The sequence below is a fragment of the Salvia splendens genome, chromosome 13 (genome assembly GCF_004379255.2).
Source record: "Salvia splendens isolate huo1 chromosome 13, SspV2, whole genome shotgun sequence".
NCBI lineage: Eukaryota > Viridiplantae > Streptophyta > Magnoliopsida > Lamiales > Lamiaceae > Salvia > Salvia splendens.
In genome coordinates, this window is record NC_056044.1 from 6814014 (window position 1) to 6835837 (window position 21824).

Genomic DNA, 21824 nt, shown 5'->3' on the forward strand with positions numbered 1-21824 from the left:
CTCAGGTGCCAAATGTCTCCATTCAACTTTCTGACAATATTAAGTTCATTAGTGATCACTTCAGCCTGCAGGTAATAAAGGCTATTGAATCTCTTGGCCATCATGATCACCTCAGATCCTCTCAAGACCTTCATCTCACCATTTGATGACAGAAAAGAATATCCTCTTGCTTCAAGTGCTTCAAGAGAGATGAGGTTTCTTTTAATGTCAGGAATATATCTGACTTCTTTAAGGATTTTTGCAGAGCCATCCATCATCTTCAGCTTCACATCTCCCATGCCCTTAACTCTACAGATCTGATTGTTTCCTAGGAGCACAGAGCCAGTTGAATGCTGCATATTTTGAAATCATTCAAGCTTCGGGCACATGTGGAAACTGCAGGCACTATCCATGATCCATTGCTCAGAAACATCTCCATCTGCAATGTTCAAAGCATGTGCAGTTTCCACATCTTGAGTAACATCAGTTGTGTTTATCCCTTCTGCCTCCTCTTCTTTCTTTTTCTTCCAAGAATATCAGTTCTTTTTTAGATGACCAGGCTTCTTGCAATAGTGACAAGATCTAGTCTCCTTCTCATCCTTCTTTTCATTCTTGCCCTTCTTATTCCACTTTTTCTTGAAGCTCTTTTTGTCATCAAACTTTGTAATCATAGCTTCACCATCTTGATCCAGTGGCCTTGATGTGGAGCCATTCTGAAACTCCTTAGCCTTCAATGCAGTGAGGACTTCCTCATATATTAGTGATGAATCCCTCCCATACAAGATTGCATCCTTGAGTTGATCAAAGCTTTTAGGAAGAGCATTCAGTAACATGATGGCTTTGTCCTCATCCTTCAAATCTCCATCCACAGATTCCAGATCATCAACTGCCTTTACAAAATCATCAATCTGATCCATGATAGCTTTTCCTTCAAGAAACTTGATTGAGTATAGTCTCTGCTTTAAGAACAATCTGTTAGCCCGAGACTTTGTCATGTAGATGGACTCTAGCTTGGTCCATACATCAGATGAAGTCTTCTCCTTCCAAACCTCCCTGAGCACTCGATCTCCCAGACTCAACATTATAGCACTATGGGCTCTTTCCATCATGTCAAGCTTCTTGATCTCATCTTTATCATCGAGATCTGCATCTTTATCTGGAGCCTTGTACTTTATTGCTTCCCATAGCCCTTGCTGTATAAGCATGGCCTTCATCTTCACTTTCCATAAACCAAAATCGTTCTTCCCCGAGAACTTTTCAAAATCAAACCGCGCTGCAGCCATTGTCGTCGCCTCTCCTTCCCACAGACAGCACCAATTTGTAATGCGATCAAACAATGTAATGCAAACGCAAGAAATGAACAATGAACACAACCTTTTACGTGGTTCGATCCAATTGATCTACGTCCACGGGAGAACTCTAGTGTTTAGTATTGATGAATGAAACCGAGAGTTACAAATACAAGGCAACAACGAATCTACACACTTTACACAACATCAACTCGAGTTTACAATGCTAAATCTCAGTAGCAAATGAAACTAACCGATGCTAAGAACATCAATGATCGAGCTTTCTTCCAATCGACACATCAAGGCCGAAACTCCTATCTTCTTCTTGATCAAGGATTCTCTCGAGCTCTCTCTTCTCTGATTTCTCTTTGTGTGAGTTTCTTTCTTGTTTCTTAACACACATCAATCGTGAGAATGAGTATATACCCCACTCTAACTAACTCAAGGTGAGCCGCGATCCCATGCACTCAACTCCACGTACACCCTCAAGCATAACAACCAACTTAACTAACTTGTTGTACTTGATGTTGTGAGACGCATCCGGTTAACAAATTCGGTCTTTGTGATTCAGGCACCAAGAAACCTCGCATGTGTTGTTGTTCGAGGGCGATCCACACTCAGCCAACGAAGCGGCAGACTACGATAGATCATAAAACTGCAATTCATTGTGCTCCAATCAGCGCTGTGGAAAAAGCATTCATGTGCTCGAACATGACTAGAGAGCTTGCACATATCGCTTCCATAGTTTGAATGATGTTGTTTAAAAGCGAACAGTTCCTATCATTGCACCAACACAAAAATTAGATTGAAAAAAATTGCAGGGTTTGGGTCGGGTACCCGCAGCATTGGGTGCGGAATAGCTGACTCGGGTATCAGGATTATCCGACAGGGTGCGCACGGGTAGGGATGGAACCAGAAGTTTAAATAAGACGGTGCTGAAATATAAAAAGTAACTATAATATTTTTATTTAAATATTTAATTTTATATAAAATATTTTTATGTATATTATGATGAAAACTGTTTCTAACAAATCATTGTTATCAATTTTATATACTTCCCCTCGTCCTATAAAAATAGGCTCAATTTCCTTTTTGGTCCGTCTTATATAAATAGTCCATATCTATTTATGAAAACTTTTTCTTATTATCTTTTACTTTATCATTGATAAGCATCATCATCCACTACACTAATTCCACTGTTTTTTCTCATTCTCTCTTATTTTACCAATTATGTATTAAAATTTGTATCATCCCCAAATGGTCTATTTATATAAGATATATGTAGTATATTCTCTCGACCATGGTAAATCTGTCTTATAAGTTTTGACAATTTGTCATAATAAATTTAATAGTTTTTGGAATTAAGCTAGTTTTGAAATTTTCGAGAAAATTAAATAATTGTAATGATTTTATTTTAATTATTAATAGTAAAATTATAAGTATTATGACTAAAGAATTTTATTAGATAAACAGTTTAAATTATTTAGTGATAAATTAAAATTTCATCCGATTATGAGACAGAAATGGCGTCAATATATTAAGTGATGACATTAATTAAAAATTTCATCCGATTAGAGCCCAATTTACAATTTATAGTAGGAGTTAGGGCTGTCAAAATGAATATCGGGAATTGGGTACCCGATATCCGAACCCGAAATATCGGGTAATTGGATACCCAATACCCGATATTTTGGATTTCGGAATCGGGTTCGGGTATAGGAATTTTGGATTATTGGGTATCGGGTAACCCGATATCCGATCGGGTATACCCAAATTATCCGAATTACCCAATTTTTTTTAATTTCTTTTAAATTTAATAAATTATATATCTATTTTATTATTTTAAAAATCAAATGTACACCCGAAATCCTTCACTCTTAAGTCACATTTAGGGTTAATGTATGAATTATGATGTTTATTATGGACGAATGATACGAATTTTTTATTTCTAATAATTTGTAATAGTTTTTTTAATCTTAAACTCGAACTACTTCAAGTTTTCATTAAATTCGAACTACAAGTTTGTATTTCTAAAATTTCGTAGTTAATTTTCTAAAAAAATATAAAAAAATTCACAATCGGGACTGGATACCCGAAATTATTTTCGGATCGGGTATTAGGTTTTGGAAAATTCGGGATCGGGTACCCGAAAATTTCAGATTAGATATCCGCGGGTATCTGATTTGACAGGCCTAGCAGGAGTTAATATAAGAATATGGATACAATTTTCTGCCAGCTCACATCCCCACTAAGCCATCTATCCATATGATGACACCTTGCCTATTTATGAGTCATGAGTTTATTGTAGTGTTAAATACGGAGTAGACTATATAAAATTCTCTCCCTCTCCAATCTATTCTCTCCTTTTCAATTAGAGTGAACTACATAAAATGTCTCTGATGTTTCCATTTGTTGCACTCCAGACCCCTGACAAAAAAAATATCGCCACAAGACTCTGACCTTTAACATAATCACATATCATGTTTTTTGTGACAATATTGCCCTTAAGCCCTAAAAGGGCATTTCGGTCAGTTCATTGACCATTCTGACAGCGGTCTGGCCTGCATGCTGCTAATTTTACTATTTCTTACACAAAAAACTCTTTGTCCCTTTTTCCCTAATTTTGTATCTCATTTTAAATAGAGTGAGATTGACAGGTAAATCTCTATCTCATTTTTATATACTATATTAAAATAGATATACATAAATTATGATATTATGAAGATAAATGTACAAAATAATCTGTTATGCATAAATTCATTATTAAACTATAAATCCAAAAATATTAGCATACAGTATTACTATTCCACAAAAATAAACGGTTCAAATTCACATATTTTTAAACACTACTAGGACCAACGTGGAGTATTCATTAACCAAAAGTGGACCCCACGTTGTAAATTCAATGACCATAATTACTTTCTAATTAATCCACTTCATTGCCCTACGCCTCTCTCTCCTCCTTTCTTCTTTGTGTAAAAAACGGTAAAAGAGAAATACACAGCAGCGGCCACGACCATGAGGATACAGGGACCGGCACCGGCACCAGCCAAGCCCCCGCTGGAGCGGCGGCTTGGCCTTCACTAGGTCCGTCCCTGCGCACGGGTATCGGGATAGGGCATCTGGCCGAAATCGGATGCGGGTTTCCCGTTTTTCCAGCCCTATCTTTGTCAATCAAGTCGTGAGAGCCTACCTTGACAAGATGAAGCGGATGCATGAACGAACTGGAGTCCTCGGACCAATGCTCATGAAGGCTGCATCAACTAGTAATCAACAACTTGATTCTGAGGGGAAGAGTGTAATGCAACAAAATCTCAACCAAGAGCTTGCTTATAGATTAAAGTTGGGATTTGATCAATCTGCAGAAGATTGTGGAACAGTTGATGAGCCACCAACAGTCCCACCGACCCGATGATCATTCAGCTGGAACATGATCTCAATGAACCGTTATTCTGTAATGAACTCAATTTATGATTTTTCACTAATGCGTAATATTATACGTAATTAATGAATATTAGTTTATCTATTGTTATTTTGACTAGAAAATATATTGTTTTGTTGAAAAAAATTATTGTAACAGGGTAGGGTAGGTAAATAATCAATTAGATAAAACTAAAATTTGTAAAAAATATCAGTGGCGGATTGTGGATTCTATTCCGCCACTAATACCATTTTAAACATTTGTGACGGATTATTGGCGGAATATATAGATACTATTCCGCCACTAGTGGCTATCCAAATTTAATGACGAAACACGTCTGCTAGTATTAGCGACGGAAACAGGTGCTTCTAATCCACTACTATTAATTTTTAATGGCGGAATTTCTTTGGCGAACTATAAACCGATGCTTATCTACAAGTATAAATTAGTGGCGGGAATGCCACTAACATTTAGCATGCGTATTAAACTGAGTGGTATTTATGATGTGATAATCTGCTGACCATATAATTAGTTCATTCAAGTAATAGACTATATGGGAATTTGCTTAAGTTGACTTTTTTTTAAAGTTTTATAGGTGGATTTGGCTCTTTCTAATTTATTTACTATCACTTCACTTGTAGATAAGTTTCATACGTATGGTTTGTTACAAGTTTATCATTTCAATTTATTGTACACGGTATGATTTGGTGACAAATTCGTATCATTTCAATTTATTGTAGTTGGTTAAAACTCTTGCCATAACTGCTTCTTTTTCTTTATCTATTAGTAGTATTAATTTAGTGAAATTGTTCGAAATTATCTTTAGATTTTATTAAGATGACACAAATAAAGTCCAATTGCATGAGATTTGACTTTTTAATATTAAAAGGAGTGAAATTAGAGAAGGAACTAACAAATAATTACAAAAAAATTGTTTAACGTAAAATAAAAGTGGAGAAGTGTTTTACAAAAATGAGATTTTAGCTAAGTTAAGGTATTGGAATAGTTTATGAAATATATTATTAGTGATATTAATATGATACTATTAAATAATATGTATACACCACAATATAAAAAAATAAACTTAATAATATTCTTAATAATACCTTTTCTGCATCCATTTTTATAAAGTTTATAAATAATTTTTTTCTGTGTTTGACACTATGTCTATGTAAGTAGTAAATCTTATCAACTTTGGAAATATTATTTATATGTAATAATAAAATCTTACCAGCACGTATGTAGACTAAATAATCCTTATTCATATGTAATAATATTTTTTTTCTGTGTTTCACTTGAGGTTTTAGATTTAATGTTTACATGTACATTTAATTTTCACTTGACACGTTTTTTAATTTTAAAATTAAAGCAAATAACTAGAGATTAAAATTGAACAATTAAGTAATAAAAAATCAAAACATGTTGACTGCAGAGCACCAAAAAGTATGGTAGAGTATCTCAACGATTATTAATCTCATAATTAATTAGATCCTAAAAAGAAAAAAATCTCTCTCTCTCTCTCTCAATAGTTTAGTTTCTCTCCTCACACATATTAAACCTGCACAAGAAAATTCGTGTCCACCTCCTTCTAATTTGAGGCATCTTTTGCGTTTTCTTCATTCAATCCCATTACATCACGGTAAAACAACTAACACTCTTGTCCCCATTAAATGTCCCATGTGTTTTTTTAGACAATCCCCAATAAATGTCTCATTTCATTTTTTACCACTTCTATCCATTATTATCATAAAACTAATACTATATAAAAGTACGACTTAATACCTTCCACTAATTTTTTCCACCTATTTTTCTTCACAAAGCCAAACAACTTCTTAAAATCCGCACTTGACATGAGACTTTAATAGGGATTATTTTGTGTACTATTTATAGACGAAGGCTACATCTCATTTCATCTCTCTCTCTCTGAGATTAATTAGGTCAGAGTGAGTAGAGGAGGGTGGTATGGAATTGAGGAAAGGGATGATGGATGCAAGAGTACTACTGGGGATGCTAGTGGTACAAGTAATTGCAGCGGGGCTGCAATTACTTTCTAGAGTTATACTGAGTGAGGGAACCTTCATTTTTGCTCTCTTAACCTATCGTAACATCCTCGCGGCCTTATGCGTCGCGCCCTTTGCGCTCTATTTCGAGAGGTATGTTTGTTACGAGTCGCAACAAGTGTCGAAAAACGACCAATCTTTTCATTTGGAGTTTTAATTTGTGGTGTGCAGAGGCGCTCTCAAGAAAATCAATTTTGCAGCATTTTTCTGGCTTTTCATGGTAGCACTAACAGGGTAAGTAAGATTTGGTCTTTTATCTTTCTTGCATGCACAAACTTTAATTTACTAAAAACAGCATCTCAAGATTTGGTGATTTTGAGTTTTCTTAATGGGTGATTTTGTTTTCCTCTGAGTATTACTATTAGCAGTTTCCATGCATACATCTTTAACTATTTCAATTTTCATCAGTGTGGCATACTCTTTTTTTTTTTGAGGTCTTGCAGTTAGTTTATCTTATTGCATCAGATTTCTTTAATTTGCAAGCATGTAGTATAATCTACATATATGGTAAAAATAACCGTTCAAATATATTAGTATTTCAAATATATGCGAAATTAAGAAATGAATTGGGATAATTTTATTCTATAGAAAAGTAATTGATTATATAAAAGATACATATAGTTAACTTTGGGAATTTTTGAAACCTGCAATTTGTTGTGATTAATTTGTGCATTTTTTTTTCTTTAAGGCATATAACATCTCTCAAATTTAATTTCCTTACATATAGTTTCTTTATTAATCTGCAAATTGTTTTGCAAGGATTAGTAATCCCTTTGATTAAATATACTAACATCTTTCAAAGATTCTATAAAAAAAGGACAAAATCAAGGAACTATAATTTTAATTCTATAGTAGTACTAATTAATGTTTGGGGTTGACTATTGCGTAACTAATGTATTAGGTACGGTGTATATGATATTCTTAAACTTTAATTTTAAGTAATACCAATAATTTAATAAATTTAATGAAAATAAATATTCTGAAACTATGATATACGATGCTATTTATGGTAATAATAATTTCTAAATTAATTTATTAATGGCACGCGAAGGTGTCGGGAAGCCTAATCCTTGCCCTCAATAATATTCACACATATAAAATTAGAAATGACATAAAAATATTCGTCGCCAAACTTATTCAATTTCTATTATCTAGGCCAAATCAAAAAATCACGCGCTTTTCTCTTAAACTACATAATAAAAAAGATTATGGTGACGCTTTTTTAAGGACAAAATTAAAGGACCTTTTTTTTTCTCTGGCGTATTTAATTTTAAAATATATATTTGTATGCATATTTTGCATAAATAAAATGCAGGATATTGCTGGCTATGGGACTATTTTACTATGGTTTGAAGGACACGTCAGCTACATATGCTACCAACTTCCTTAACCTTATTCCAATACTCACCTTTATCTTCTCAATTATTCTAAGGTTATTATATAAGTCGATTTTTGTGAATTTCATTAATTTATTATAAATTGCAAATTAGTGAATGCTAATAGTTGGAATTGAAGGATAGAAAAGTTGAATCTGCATACGAAGGGTGGTAAGATAAAAAGCTTGGGAGCGATTCTATGCTTTGCAGGAATATTAACAATGGCTCTCTACAAAGGCAAATCTTTCAACCTTAGTGCCCACAATCATCATAAAATTGTTATCAAAACCCACCAAAACAACATTAGAGGAACCTTGCTCTTGATTGGAAGCTCTATTTCTTATGGCTTTTGGTTCATTCTACAGGTACACTATATTATCACTCTTTTATATTAGTTTTGGATCATATTTTCTTTTTGGGCCGTTCCATTAGAATTGAGTCATTTACTTTTATTGAAAAGTACAACACTTATCTCTCTTATTTTATTACCATCTCCTACTTTTTCTCTATTCTACTTTATTCTTACTTTATTTAACTTATTAAATATGTACTTATTTATTAATCTCTATGTTCAAAAGAAATATTCCAACACTAATTGAAAGGAGATTATCCAAACTTCAACCAGGGTTGGTTATGTCAAATTATATCCATTACATATTTTGGGTCCAAAAAATATCATGGTGGATGACCTCTTAACAAAAAAAAATAGGGAACCCCTAATTTGCTAAAACAATAAAAGGTCAAAACATTAATGCTACAGTTCAGAAGTCATATTAAAATTACAAATTTGATCAAAGTCGTTGAATACTACTCCCTCCTTCTCATCTCAAGTGATTGACTGTTTTTTGACATCTTTTGGAAAAAAATAATAATAAATAGTGTGAAGAGAAAGTACAGTAAGTAAGAGAATATGTGAATACAACTATCTTCTATATTATTTTCTCTATTACTTTACTTTGTCTCCCCTTTAACTATTTATTATCATCTTCGCAAAGCAACGGTCAAAATGAAATCAATCACTTGCACTGGGGCAGAGGGAGGGAGTATTATTTACCAATTTATTAATGAAAAGTGTTGTGCTTTTAGGAGCAATACGTGTGTGTGTAGTATATTGATATGAGCCCTTTTCCTATATAAGTAGCTTTTCAAGAATTATAATTATAATTGACTTACCATCTATCATGATTTTATTGGTTACATAATCAACAGGTGAAATTATTCAAAGTATTTCCCTATAGATATTCTGGGACCATGATTATATGCTGCATAGCTTCAGTTCAAGCCACAGTGGTAGGTTTGTGCATGGATACAAAAGTTAAGTCATGGCGATTGGGTTGGAATCTTCAGCTTCTTACAATTTTATACTCGGTAATATTCTCTATTTTATCACTTATTTTTCTACTTTTAATTCAATTTCATAAGATAATATTTGGGTGAAAAAAGAATAGGGTGACTGAAAGGAATAGTAGATTATATAATAGTGTTTAATTCAATGTTTTGACTTCCATCATATCGATTGGATTCTTTTTCCTGAAATAGGCCCATTCTACATAGAATACATTAGGTCCAATGCCACTACAAATAGATACATATATTGAAATAGGGATTTAATCAAATAGGAGTATTACATTTGTTGATATTTTTAATATAATGTGTTGATTAGTTAGCAAGTAGCACAACAAAGTTAGTTAACATTCTAACGCGACCCGACTGACATATATTCATGTAAATAACAAATGATAATACTAATATAAAAATGAATTTGTGGCAGGCTACACTAGCGACAGGTGTAACGTATGCTTTGATTTCGATGGTTGTAGCAGAGAAAGGGCCGACATATCCTTCCATGTTCAATCCTTTATCTCTGCTATTCATCCTCATAATCGAAGCTATTTTCTTCGGTCAAGAGCTCTATGTTGGAAGGTATATAGTATATTTTTTGACATTAAGGTTAATATAGTAATAATTATAGAATATTCAAATACGGCAATTTCTGTAAATATTATACTATATGGTTTATAATTGATGAAAATATCTGTTAATGCATATATGCAGCTTGATAGGCATGGCATTGATCGTAGCTGGGCTGTATTCATTCTTGTGGGGAAGTGATAATGATAGGAAAGCCACGCCACCGCCGCTCCCCCTCAAAGAAATCGGCAGCGGCGGATATGCGGAGGAGAGAATGGAATCTGGAAGGTTGCAACCCTCCGCCACCATCGCTCCAACTACTACTAATTAATTACTGCATTTTTTTTAATTCTAGAAAATGCTAAATTCATTATGGAAATTATAGTACTACAAGCACTTTTTGCGTGGTATGACCCTCCGATTAGATCACATATTTAACAAAAATAATAATTAGTGATCAAATTTTGGAAATTATTTAATACTAGCACTAAATTGACTATAAGTACAAATGGCGGTAATCAAACCCACACTATTGTTAAATTTGATCAAGATTTAGAAAAGCGAATGCTGAGGAAAGCCTCCTGAATGAAATGACGAACAATATAGCAATATATAAACTCCTCCATCTCTTCCCAATCACGGATCCCCAATTTCTGTATCATCTCAACTACGGAAAGAGGATTCGTGGAGTACTTGACCGCACACACACAGCGCTCCTGCAAGGCCGCGCTGACGTCGGGGGGCAACTCGGCCGAGAAGCTCACGATCTTGGAGCTCCGCCAAATACTTTTGCTTCATCAGTTGTGTGAAGGTGGTGGCTTCTTGATTCTGAATCGCCATGTTGAAATAAGGAAAAGATAGTAAACAAGGGACAGAGTTTGTACATTTATATAGATGTGTGTTGTGCTGTGAGAGTAAATGGAGGTGCATGCATATAATGGTGCATGGCGCGGGATGTGTCTTAATGAGGGAATGTGAGTGTTTGTGGGGTCAAATGATGAGAAAGTGGAGTGGGTAGCATGTCCATGCATGTGCTCCAATGCATCTTGGTGATATTTTGAAAATATTAGCATCCGTCTCCTAAATATTATCCCACTTTGACCCGGCACGAGTTTTAAAAAATATAATAAAAAGTAAGTTGAAAAAGTTAGTAAAATGTGAGTCTTACTTTTATATATTAGTTTTATAATAAAATATGAGTAAGAATGAGTTAGTGGAATATGAGATCCACTACCAAAAATGGTAAAAAGTGAAATATGACAAATTTTATGGGACAGATAGAAATAGAAAAATGAGACAAACTTTCAGGGACGGAGGGAGTACTCCAATTTAACTTGGTGAAAAGGGTTGTTGACAATAACACATAGGAGCGAGTATTTGAATTGCGATTTGAACTTTCCCCAAATTCAAAACGATCATATCTTTGATAGAGTTTAATATCGATGCTATACCGACTTTTCAGTATACCAAATTTAGATATAATACTATATTGCAATACCTATATAATATTCTCTCCGTCTCACTTTAAGTGATACATTTTCCTTTGGGATGTCCAACTCAAAATGATACATTTTTTAAAATAGAAATATTACTCTCTCTACTTAACTCGGCAAACAACATTACATAAAATTACGTGCTAAAAAAGAAATGCTCCACTTAGGATGGGACTAAGGAATTATTATTTTATAAATATTTGTGTTGGAGGTTTTAAATGTATTAGAAATAGAAAAGATATTAAAAATCAAATGTATTAGAGAATAATTAAAATGCTTCATAAGTGAATGAAATAAATAAAATGCTTTATAACAGAATGAATTACTCTTTTCATCCCTTAAAAAAAGTAACATGTTAAACGACACGGATTTTAACGCAAAATTGGTGAAGTAAGAGAGAGACAAATAGAAAAGTGTGTTAGTGGAAAATTGATATAACCTTATTAGAGAGAAAGAAATTTCCAAAAGAGGAAAGTTTATTTTTAGGGAACGACCAAAAAGAAAAGAATTTCTATTTTTAGAGTACGGTTGTAGTAATTTTTTTGGCAGGGAGACATAGAAAATGATATATAAACTGTATTGTAGGGATCAGACCACCATGGATTCACTAATTACCAGGACCTCTTTTGTTACACCGCTTACTGAGATGGCTAATCTTAGGAAGAACAGCCAGATACAAAAGAGAAAAGATACTACACGAATACTAAGTACAGAATATAAGAATTAGACCATCAGCAGTGGGGCGCCCTAAGGCGCGCCACGTCAGCATTTTTATCCTCCTCATTCTCCACCTGTAGTGGGGCGCCCTAAGGCGCGCCCTATGACGCGCCACATCATCATTTTGTTGTTTTGTTTAATTAATTTAACTGTTTTCAAATAACACGTAACGAGTAAAAAAAATGAGTAAATAACAAGCGGCGAAGTTTTAATAATAAAAAAAATTACACCATTCAACTAAAAAAAGAAAAAAACTAAGTCGGGCCAATTCCTAACTTTTTACGCAACTCATCGAGTAATGCACGGAGATACTCGGCTTGTTCGGGGTCGGTGCACTTCTTGAGGGCTTTGTGCGTCTGCAACATCGTCCTTGCCATCGACGCTGTAGCTAACGACGCAAACGCGGTGGCCGTCTGCGTCGGGAGCTCATCCGGGTCTGGAACAGGGGTTGCAGCGGTCGACAATGACGTCGCGGTCGCCTTCCCCTTGGCCTTCGCAGCCTTGATGCCGGGAGGACGCCGGGAGGACACCGGTGTGCCGGAACTCCCTTCATCCACGTACGTCCGGTTGAGGTCAACTGGGTTAGTGTCGCTGCCGCTGCTCGTGTAGTCACCAGCTTCGGTGACCTTCGTCCTCTTCGGCGCACCAGTGTGCAGAATTCCACCTTGGAACTTCTGCTTCTCCCTCAAGAGCGCCCAGATGGCCTCGTGCTTGAACTCGCCGAACATCGACCGGTACGACAACATCGCTTTAGAGCGCACGTCGTGCACGCTCTCGCCGCTCCCCTGTGACCGCGCGCACTTCTCGAACTCCGCCGAGTACAAGTTCACTTGCTTCTTGATTTGATCCCAGTGCTTGCGGAGTTGCTCACTCTTGCGCTTGTACGCGGTCGGCGACTTGACCGAATTGTAGAGGTCCGCGATGCACTCCCAGTACGCGGTCTGTCTCTGGTTGTTGGCGAATATCGTATCTTCCGATATATCTACCCAACACCGGGCCAAAGTGAGAGTTTCGTCGTCGGTGTAGTTCGTACGACCGGGGGCGTACTTATCGCAGTCACCGGGAGGCGGCAACTTCTGCGCCCGCTGCCGGTTCCGCTTCGCCTTCCCCTTGGCGGCACCGGTCGCTGCGGGGGCGGGATCGGCCGATGCGGTTGGGCGGTGCGGCAACGGCTCTATATCAGACAACCCATACAATTCCGTACTGAAATCGGGATCGTAATGGGTGTTGTCGCCGAACGAACGATAATCGCCGGGTTCTGTACCCGGTCAATGCGCCTCTCCGCTAAACGTAGGGCTATTGGGGCTTGAATTCATTTCGTAGTAATTATGTAAATGTAAGTTTCGAAGATGAAATCGTGTGAAATGAAATGTTACTAAAAAAATGAAACCGCGTGCCATCGTCCGCGGCCTTCACAATGGGGCGGACGATGTCGCAGACGATAGCCATCGTCCGCGACCATCGTACGCGACGTCCGCAATGGAGCGGACGATGGCGCGGACGATGGCCATCGTCCGCGGTTTAAGTCGCGCCCGAAGCATAGGCCGCGACTATCGTCCGCGGCCTATGCCACACACCCACTATGGGGGCGGACGATGAATGGCGCGGACGATGCGTGCCATCGTCCGCCCATTGCGGATGGCCTTAGGGACAAATAAATTGAATAGGAACAACCCATTCAAATAAAGACATAAGCCCAATCAATCGGGTCCACTAAATATCCAACATGTAATGGAGACGAGATAAAAAAAAATGAAGAAGAAGAAAGCAGCATAGTTTCATTAGAACAAAATACATCAGAAAATTAGAACTCTGTGAGGTTCGACCTTGTATCTAAATGTTAACATACTCTTCTCTTCTTCTACACTGCGTCAACAATCAGATAATGCTCTTCGGTAAAGTTGTACCGCTTTTTTATGTAGATCATTTAACTTTAATAAATTAAGACAATAAGCACGCTTCATTAGTAAAATAAATTATAGTAATAGTTAAAAATAAAATTTAGATAATGGCCTTGTATTTTCACTAGCACTTCGTCTTAATCAATTCAAGAAATTAATTACTTTAATTACTCTAAAGTCTAAACCAACTTGGAAAAATGAGAAAGGAAATTTTAAATAATTCTCCCAGAAATTTAATCATTGTTAAACTGTTCTTATACTTTATAGTCGGTGTCAATGTTGAAACTGCATAAGCTAATATATTTATTAATTTATCGATGAAGAATTGTAAAGGAAATTATCTTTGAATAATTACTCAAATATTGTCGGCAAGATTAAATCATGGGTCAATGTATCAAGTGTGGGGCGGTGCAGCCGGGTATGCAAAAAGGCAGGCAGCTTGTCACATATTCGAGAAATATGTGTTTTGATTTTCTTAAATTGATCTTCGAACTTTTTTTCACTCGTACATACTTCATTAACTTCAAATTCAGCAATAAACAAGACTTATCAACAATGTTGCATCTACATTGATCCGACAAGGGGGTTAATTATACCCCTTTACGAAGGTAATTTTTTGTTTATAACGCTAAAAAAACATAGTTTTAAGGATTCAAAAATTGAGAAACAATTATTTGCGTTGGAAAATTTAAAAAAATAACAACAATTTTGTAGTTGTGATGAATCAGCTGGATGTTAAAGTGAAGAAGAGAAGCTCACTCGAGCTTCAGCAGCCGTTAGATGAGGTTCATTAATTTGGGCCTTTTAATCTGGGTCGTTAGATAAAATAGCCGTTTAGCCTCAGATTAGTTTTAATAGTTAGTTAGTGATTGTAATTTCAGTTTTACACACACACACATTCTATCTCTCTCTGTAATCGATCGAGCTCTGTAACTCCTCAAGATTTCTCATATATGCAAGTTCAATTTCCCATCTTCTTCGCGATATCCATTCTTTAACAATTGGCGCCGTCTGTGGGAATCGAAGTAGATTCCTCGAAGAAGTTTTGTGGGGTTTGCGATCTGGAATTAGATTTGCGGTGAAGATGGCCTCCAGATTTGAGGCGGAGAAATTCACAGGAAATAATGACTTTGGGCTTTGGAGAATGAAGATGAAAGCCATGTTGATTCAACAAGGTTTGGCATCAGCGCTGGAAGTTGAGGCGAAAGATTCCAAAGAGAAAGGGGTTCTTGATGAGAAGGCTATTCAGAAACGAGCTGAAGTCGAGGCAAAGGCGCATAGTGCTATTGTGCTTTGCCTCGCTGATAAAGTGCTGCGTGAGGTCGCGAAGGAGAAGAGTGCTGCGGGCATTCTGAAAAGATTGGAGGAGCTCTATCTCACGAAGTCTCTAGCGAATAGGTTGTTCATGAAACAACGCCTCTACTCCTACAAGCTCTTGGAAGGAAAAGGGATATTGGAGCAGTTAGAGGACTTCAATAAGGCGGTAGACGACCTTGAAAACATCGATGTGTCAATCGGTGACGAAGATAAAGCGATCTAGCTGTTGAATGCGCTTCCTCGCTCATATGACCAGCTCCGCGATGCGATTCTGTATGGCCGTGAGGGATCCATTACCCTATTGGAAGTGCAGCCAGCTTTAAGGGCGAAGGAGTTACAGAAAGGTGAAGTCAAGCCTAGTGATGCAAGTGCAGAAAGCTTGAATGTGAAGAAATTCAAGGGCAAGAAACCGTTTAAGAAGGCCCAAGATTTTTCCAAAGCCTCCACCAGTGATCAAAAGGAGACTCGTTCTTGTCATTGGTGCAAGAATCCCGGTCACTTGAAAAGGGACTGTTATGCTTGGAAGCGAAAGCAAGGAAATGGTGGGGGGAAGGCTGTAAATACAGCAGAGAGTGTGGGAGATGAGGAGGTTTCTGAGGCCCTGAATGTGATGGAGAGAAAGGATTGTGGATCCTGGATTATGGACTCAGGGTGTAGCTTTCACATGAGTCCAGATCTGAGATGGTTTGATAGTATTGTGGAGACTTCTGGTTCTGTAATACTTGGCAATGATCAGGTATGCTACATCAGAGGCATAGATACTGTGAGATTAAAGGTTGAAAATGGAAGTATGGTTACTTTGAGTGGGGTAAGATATATCCCAGATGTAAAGAGGAACCTGATTTCACTTGGCTCCCTGGAGAAGAAGGGATGCAGTTTTGCCTCGGTTGGTGGAGTGATGGAAGTTTGCAGGGCAGGTAAGGTGCTCATGCGGGCAACTAGAAAAGGGAGTCTCTACTATATGAATGCCACTGTGCAGAGAAGTAAGCCGGGTGAACTCCATGTCGTTGGGGTCAGTAGCTTGGATCTATGGCATAGCAGGCTGGGTCATCCAGCAGCAGGATGTGTGAAAGAACTAGTGAAGAAAGGATTGCTGCAATGCTCAGATGAGTCAGAAGATCTCAGATGTGAAGATTGTATACTTGGTAAATCCAAGAAGCTCTCATACCCAAAAGGTGTTCACTCTTCTACAAAACCTCTAGATTATGCGCACAGTGATCTTTGGGGCCCTGCCCAAGAAAAATCTGTTGGAGGTGGGAGATACTATATGAGTATCATTGATGACTTTTCAAGGAGAATTTGGTTGTATGTGTTGAAGGAAAAGTCAGAAGCATTCCAGAGATTCAAAGAATGGTGCATAGAAGTGGAGGCTGAGAAGGGAATGTGTTTGAAGTGCTTAAGGACAGATAACGGTCTTGAGTACCTATCAAAAGAGTTTGATGAGTTTTGTAAGCTCAAGGGCATCAAGAGACATCGTACGGTACCCATGAACCCTCAGCAAAATGGGGTGGCTGAGCATGCTAACAGAACAATTTTGGAGATGGTGAGGTGTATGTTGCTGGCTGCTGGGATGCAGAAAAGGTTTTGGGCTGAGGCTGCTTCCACAACAGTCAAGTTGATGAATAAATGTCCTGCTTCAAGCATTGGTGGTGATACCCCTGATTTTAGGTGGTTTGGAAGGCATGAGAGTTATTCTGACTTGAGGGCTTTTGGGTGCAAGGCATTTGCACATATAAGGCAGGGTAAATTGGAAGCTCGGGCAGTGAGGTGTGTCATGCTGGGCTACCAACCAGGAGTCAAAGGATACAGACTTTGGTGTACAGAGCCTAACAATGGAAGGATCATAATCAACAGGGATGTGATATTCTGGGAGAAGGAATTTCCATTCAAGAAGGCAGAAAAGATGATTGAGAATGGTGACACTATTGAGATTGAGGTGGAGCCAGGGAGTATTGTGCAGCAGCCTGGGAACTCTCAGCAGGAACATTCTGATAAAGATGATACTCCAGTAATGGAGCAAGGTCCACAGCAACAAGTTCCAGCTGATCTACAAAACTACAAGCTCGCAAGGGATAGATCAAGGAGAACCAACATCAAGCCACCTGCAAGATATTCTGATGCAGAATTTCTATTTTATGCATTGATGGTAGCTGAAGAGGTAGAATACTCAGAACCTTGTTCCTACAATGAGGCAATGCAAAGTGAGGAATGGGAAAAGTGGCAGCAAGCTATGATAGAGGAGATCAATTCACTGTTGAAGAATGGAACTTGGGTGTTAGTGGAGAGGCCGGATGGCAGGAGGGTTGTGAGTTGTAAATGGATCTTCAAGAAGAAGATAGAGGCTGCTGAGAGTGGGAAAGTCAGATTCAAAGCTCGACTTGTGGCAAGGGGCTTCACACAGGAACATGGGGTGGATTTTGATGAGGTTTTCTCCCCGGTTGTCAAACACACATCCATCAGGATTCTGCTTGCTATTGTTGCAAGGAGAGATTGGTTGTTGGAACAATTAGACGTGAAAACAGCTTTTCTCCATGGTGATTTGAAGGAAACCATCTATATGGCACAGCCGGAGGGCTTTGTTGAGGCAGAGAATAAAGGCAAGGTATGTCTACTAAAGAAGAGTATATATGGCTTGAAACAAGCTAGTAGGCAGTGGCATATGAAGTTCGATGAGCACATGCTTAGGTCTGGTTTTCTGAAATCAAAATATGATGAATGTGTATACATTAAGAGTCAAGGTGGAGCTGTTGTTGCTTATTTGCTATTGTATGTAGACGATATGCTTTTGGCTGGCTCTTGCAGTATTGAGGTTCAGAAGGTGAAGAAGGATCTCATGGTTGCTTTTGACATGAAAGATTTAGGTCCAGCTAAACAGATTCTGGGAATGACAATTCACAGAGATAGGAGCAAGAAAAGAATTTGGCTGACTCAGGAGGGATATGTATCAAGAGTCATAAAAAGGTTTCACATGGAAAATGTGAAAGAAGTCTCCACACCTATGGGCCAACATTATAAGTTGTCTGTTGATCAAAGACCCAAGAATGAAGCCGAGGAAGAGGAAATGCAGAAGATTCCTTATGCGAACATGATTGGTAGCATCATGTATGCTATGATAAGCACTCGACCGGATATAGCCCAAGCTGTTTCAGTAACCAGTAGGTTTATGTCAAGCTATGGGAAGGAGCATTGGTCAGCTTTGAAATGGCTGATGAAGTATTTGAAAGGTGCTACTAATATTGGGATTCTGTTTGATGGGTTGAGCTGTCAAGAGGGTGATGAACTTAAGGGCTGGTGTGACTCTGATTATGCTGGAAGTGTGGATACTCGTAAGTCTCAATCTGGCTATATCTTCACTCTCTATGGGACTGTGGTCAGCTGGAAGAGCAGTCTTCAAAGTGTTGTTGCATTGTCAACAACAGAGGCAAAATTTATGGCTTTGACAACTGCTGTAAAAGAAAGCTTTTGGCTAAAAGGCATATTGGGTGATTTCGGCATAAAGCAAGAAGCAGTGGCTATAGGCTGCGACAATAACAGTGCGCTTTGTTTAGCCAAGCATCAAGTGTACCATGAAAGGAGCAAGCACATCGACGTGTGCTTGCATTTCATTCGAGAAGAGATAGAGAAAGGAATGGTGAAAGTATTCAAGGTAGATACAGCCGAGAACCCGACTGATATGCTTACGAAGCCATTGCCAAAGGACAAGCTTGAGTTGTGCATGAAACTTGTGAACTTGGGCAGAATGCAATAGTTACCAGCTGAGACATCAAAGTGGAGATTGTAGTTGTGATGAATCAGCTGGATGTTAAAGTGAAGAAGAGAAGCTCACTCGAGCTTCAGCAGCCGTTAGATGAGGTTCATTAATTTGGGCCTTTTAATCTGGGACGTTAGATAAAATAGCCGTTTAGCCTCAGATTAGTTTTAATAGTTAGTTAGTGATTGTAATTTCAGTTTTACACACACACACAATCTATCTCTCTCTGTAATCGATCGAGCTCTGTAACTCCTCAAGATTTCTCATATATGCAAGTTCAATTTCCCATCTTCTTCGCGATATCCATTCTTTAACAAATTTAGGATGTAAAAAAAACGTTTTTAATGAAGGATAAATTAACTTAATAATTTGCTCTTTTGAGACTTTTTCATTTATATCATCTAATTTCAGTTGAGACACTAATAATAATGATGTTTTTTTAAGCATTGATTGTATATTTAGAAATATAAATTAATGTCTTTAATTGTATTAAAAGATGTTATTAACAATTTTTTTTGTTATAGTGTATTTTGTCAATTTTGTAAGAATTTTGTGTAAATAGAGCAGTATGAAAGGTGGCCCTATATCATCGCAATAAAATATAATACGATTTTTTTTCTATATTCTAAATTCAAATTAAATGTAAAAATATATGGCCTAGATCTATCAATCTGCCTTGCTCATCAACCATTACCTAAGTAGACGATTAATCTTAATTTTAGTCAGTATTACCAATTTGCTAGTGGTTGTGAACATTTTTTTCCGCAAATCAATTTTACAATATTTAGTTGACAACCCAAAGTCATCCACTTGTCTAAATTCAATCGTCTTAATATTTTAAATCGATTTGTACCTTAGCTTTTGGCGCTGCCGTAATACCATAATCTAACTTACGTCTGACATAATTAATCAGACTACATATATACTATGCAATAATAAAGCATGCTTATTTAGTAGTAATATTAATTAGCTGCATAACTACAATCAACTTATATTTTCCAATATGCTCCCCATTTTGAAAACATTTATTTCTCCAAGGTATCCCTTATGTCATAATCTATATATTATAAAAAAAATTAGAATCAGCAACTGAAATCACATGGGCAAATCTTCGGTTGCAGTAAAAGTCACTGCTTTAATTATTTCACAATCTTACCCTAACTTAAGATACACGCAATCACAGGTCTAGAAAACATAAAATTATTTAGTTCATCCGCAACGCTTTCTCTTATATGTCTCATCTCTTAATTATTTATGGGTCTCACTGTACTTTTCACTCAATCTCTTAACTAAGAGACAGTACATGCAACCCTCCATCTCTTATACGTCTCTTAACCATCTCATCCTTTAACTATTCATTCAATTTCATTTTTTATTTTTATTTCCAATAAATTCAATTAATAAAAACACACTTCATTAAATAAAATAAACTTACAAGTTAAAATCCTAAAAAAATACATAATTAAATTTGTCGTAAAATAAATAAAAAAAAAGACATAATTTAAAATACAATTTTATAGAAATTATAAAAACTACTCCGCCGGTGAATCATCCCCCGAAGGCGGTGACGGTGCACTCAAGCTACCTGGAGGCGGAATACCAATTTGTCTTGCCATATACTCAATTTCGGCAAGATGTGCTTGATATTGTGGAGGCGTCATGCGGGAAGTGTCTGCCATCGTGGCGGTCAAGTACATGGAAAATAGGGTGTTCGAGCCCGAGACCGAGCCCGAGCCTGCCTGGCTTGATTCGTCTCGGCCCCTCCTCCCTCTAGCCGCCTTCGCCCCTTGGTCCCTTGCATCCGACGGCGTCAACAGGAGGAGCCCCCTGCATCGGTGGTTGTGCCCTCAACCTCATGTGAGGCAAACTCTTGTGCGGCGCTGCCTGAACCGCCCTCACTAGACGAGTAGTGGCCACCTACCGTGTGCTTCGTGCGTTTCGAGGTCGAGCCCGTGCTGGACTGGACACCGCCAGCCCACCTTTCCTCGTCTCTGACCACCTCCCAAAGCCGCTCTCAGAATGTCGGCTCCACTGGCTCCGCTTTGGTAATTCGCCGCTTCATTCTTGTAGATCCCGCAAAATTTTTTGACTTCTCTGTCTACTCGGTCAAAATGACTGCGGAGCATCTTCAATGTGCGGCGGCGGGACCCCTTTGGCTTAATCTCGTTGTAGGCGTCGGTGACCTTTTCTCAAAAACACTTTCGGGTTTGTTGATTCCCGACGATGGGATCGTACGAGACGCTGACCCAGACGTTGTACAGAGCCATCGTGTCCTTGCGGCTGTACGGATGACGGCCTACATCCTCCTCCACCTCGTCGGCCGCCTCCTCCTTTTCTTCCACGGCGTCGAATGCGCGAGCCCTGGAGCTTTCACCGCCTCGTCCTCCTTCCGGATTGGGTTCATCCAAATAATCCTCCCTAATTTGGGATTATCCCTGCGAATACCTCGGGGCGGAGGAACGAGCGTATGCATCCACATCAAAATGGGGTGGTTGGTACGCCACCGGCGTCGACGAATCGGGACCGGAACCACCCAAGACATTGTACATGCCCCCCAGTCGCCAAACGCGTTTATGTCAAAGCCGCCAGAGCCACCAGAGTTTCCGTCG

General features: G+C 38.0%; 1 protein-coding gene across 2 annotated transcripts; it reads left to right on the forward strand.

Annotated features, from left to right (window-relative positions):
• Nucleotides 1-6620: 6620 nt before the first annotated feature.
• LOC121761142 (WAT1-related protein At5g64700-like) lies at nt 6621-10507 on the forward strand. 2 transcript variants are annotated; one of them, XM_042156740.1, is made up of 7 exons: nt 6621-6842; nt 6921-6983; nt 8065-8181; nt 8265-8490; nt 9335-9493; nt 9897-10048; nt 10181-10507. In XM_042156740.1, the coding sequence occupies exons 1-7, from the start codon at nt 6652-6654 to the stop codon at nt 10365-10367; spliced, it is 1095 nt and encodes a 364-aa protein (XP_042012674.1). In that variant the 5' UTR covers nt 6621-6651; the 3' UTR covers nt 10368-10507. The 2 variants fall into 2 exon arrangements, with proteins under 2 accessions (XP_042012674.1, XP_042012675.1); XM_042156741.1 differs by lacking the exon at nt 8065-8181.
• Nucleotides 10508-21824: the final 11317 nt, after the last annotated feature.

What these genes read in the sequence shown, in the direction of transcription:
- LOC121761142 (XM_042156740.1), top strand. Translation starts at nt 6,652, where the DNA reads ATGGAATTGAGGAAAGGGATGATGGATGCAAGAGTACTACTGGGGATG. An exon ending in TTCATGGTAGCACTAACAGG is followed by an intron (nt 6,984 to 8,064) that starts GTAAGTAAGATT and finishes AATAAAATGCAG; the next exon opens with GATATTGCTGGCTATGGGAC. An exon ending in ATCTTCTCAATTATTCTAAG is followed by an intron (nt 8,182 to 8,264) that starts GTTATTATATAA and finishes TTGGAATTGAAG; the next exon opens with GATAGAAAAGTTGAATCTGC.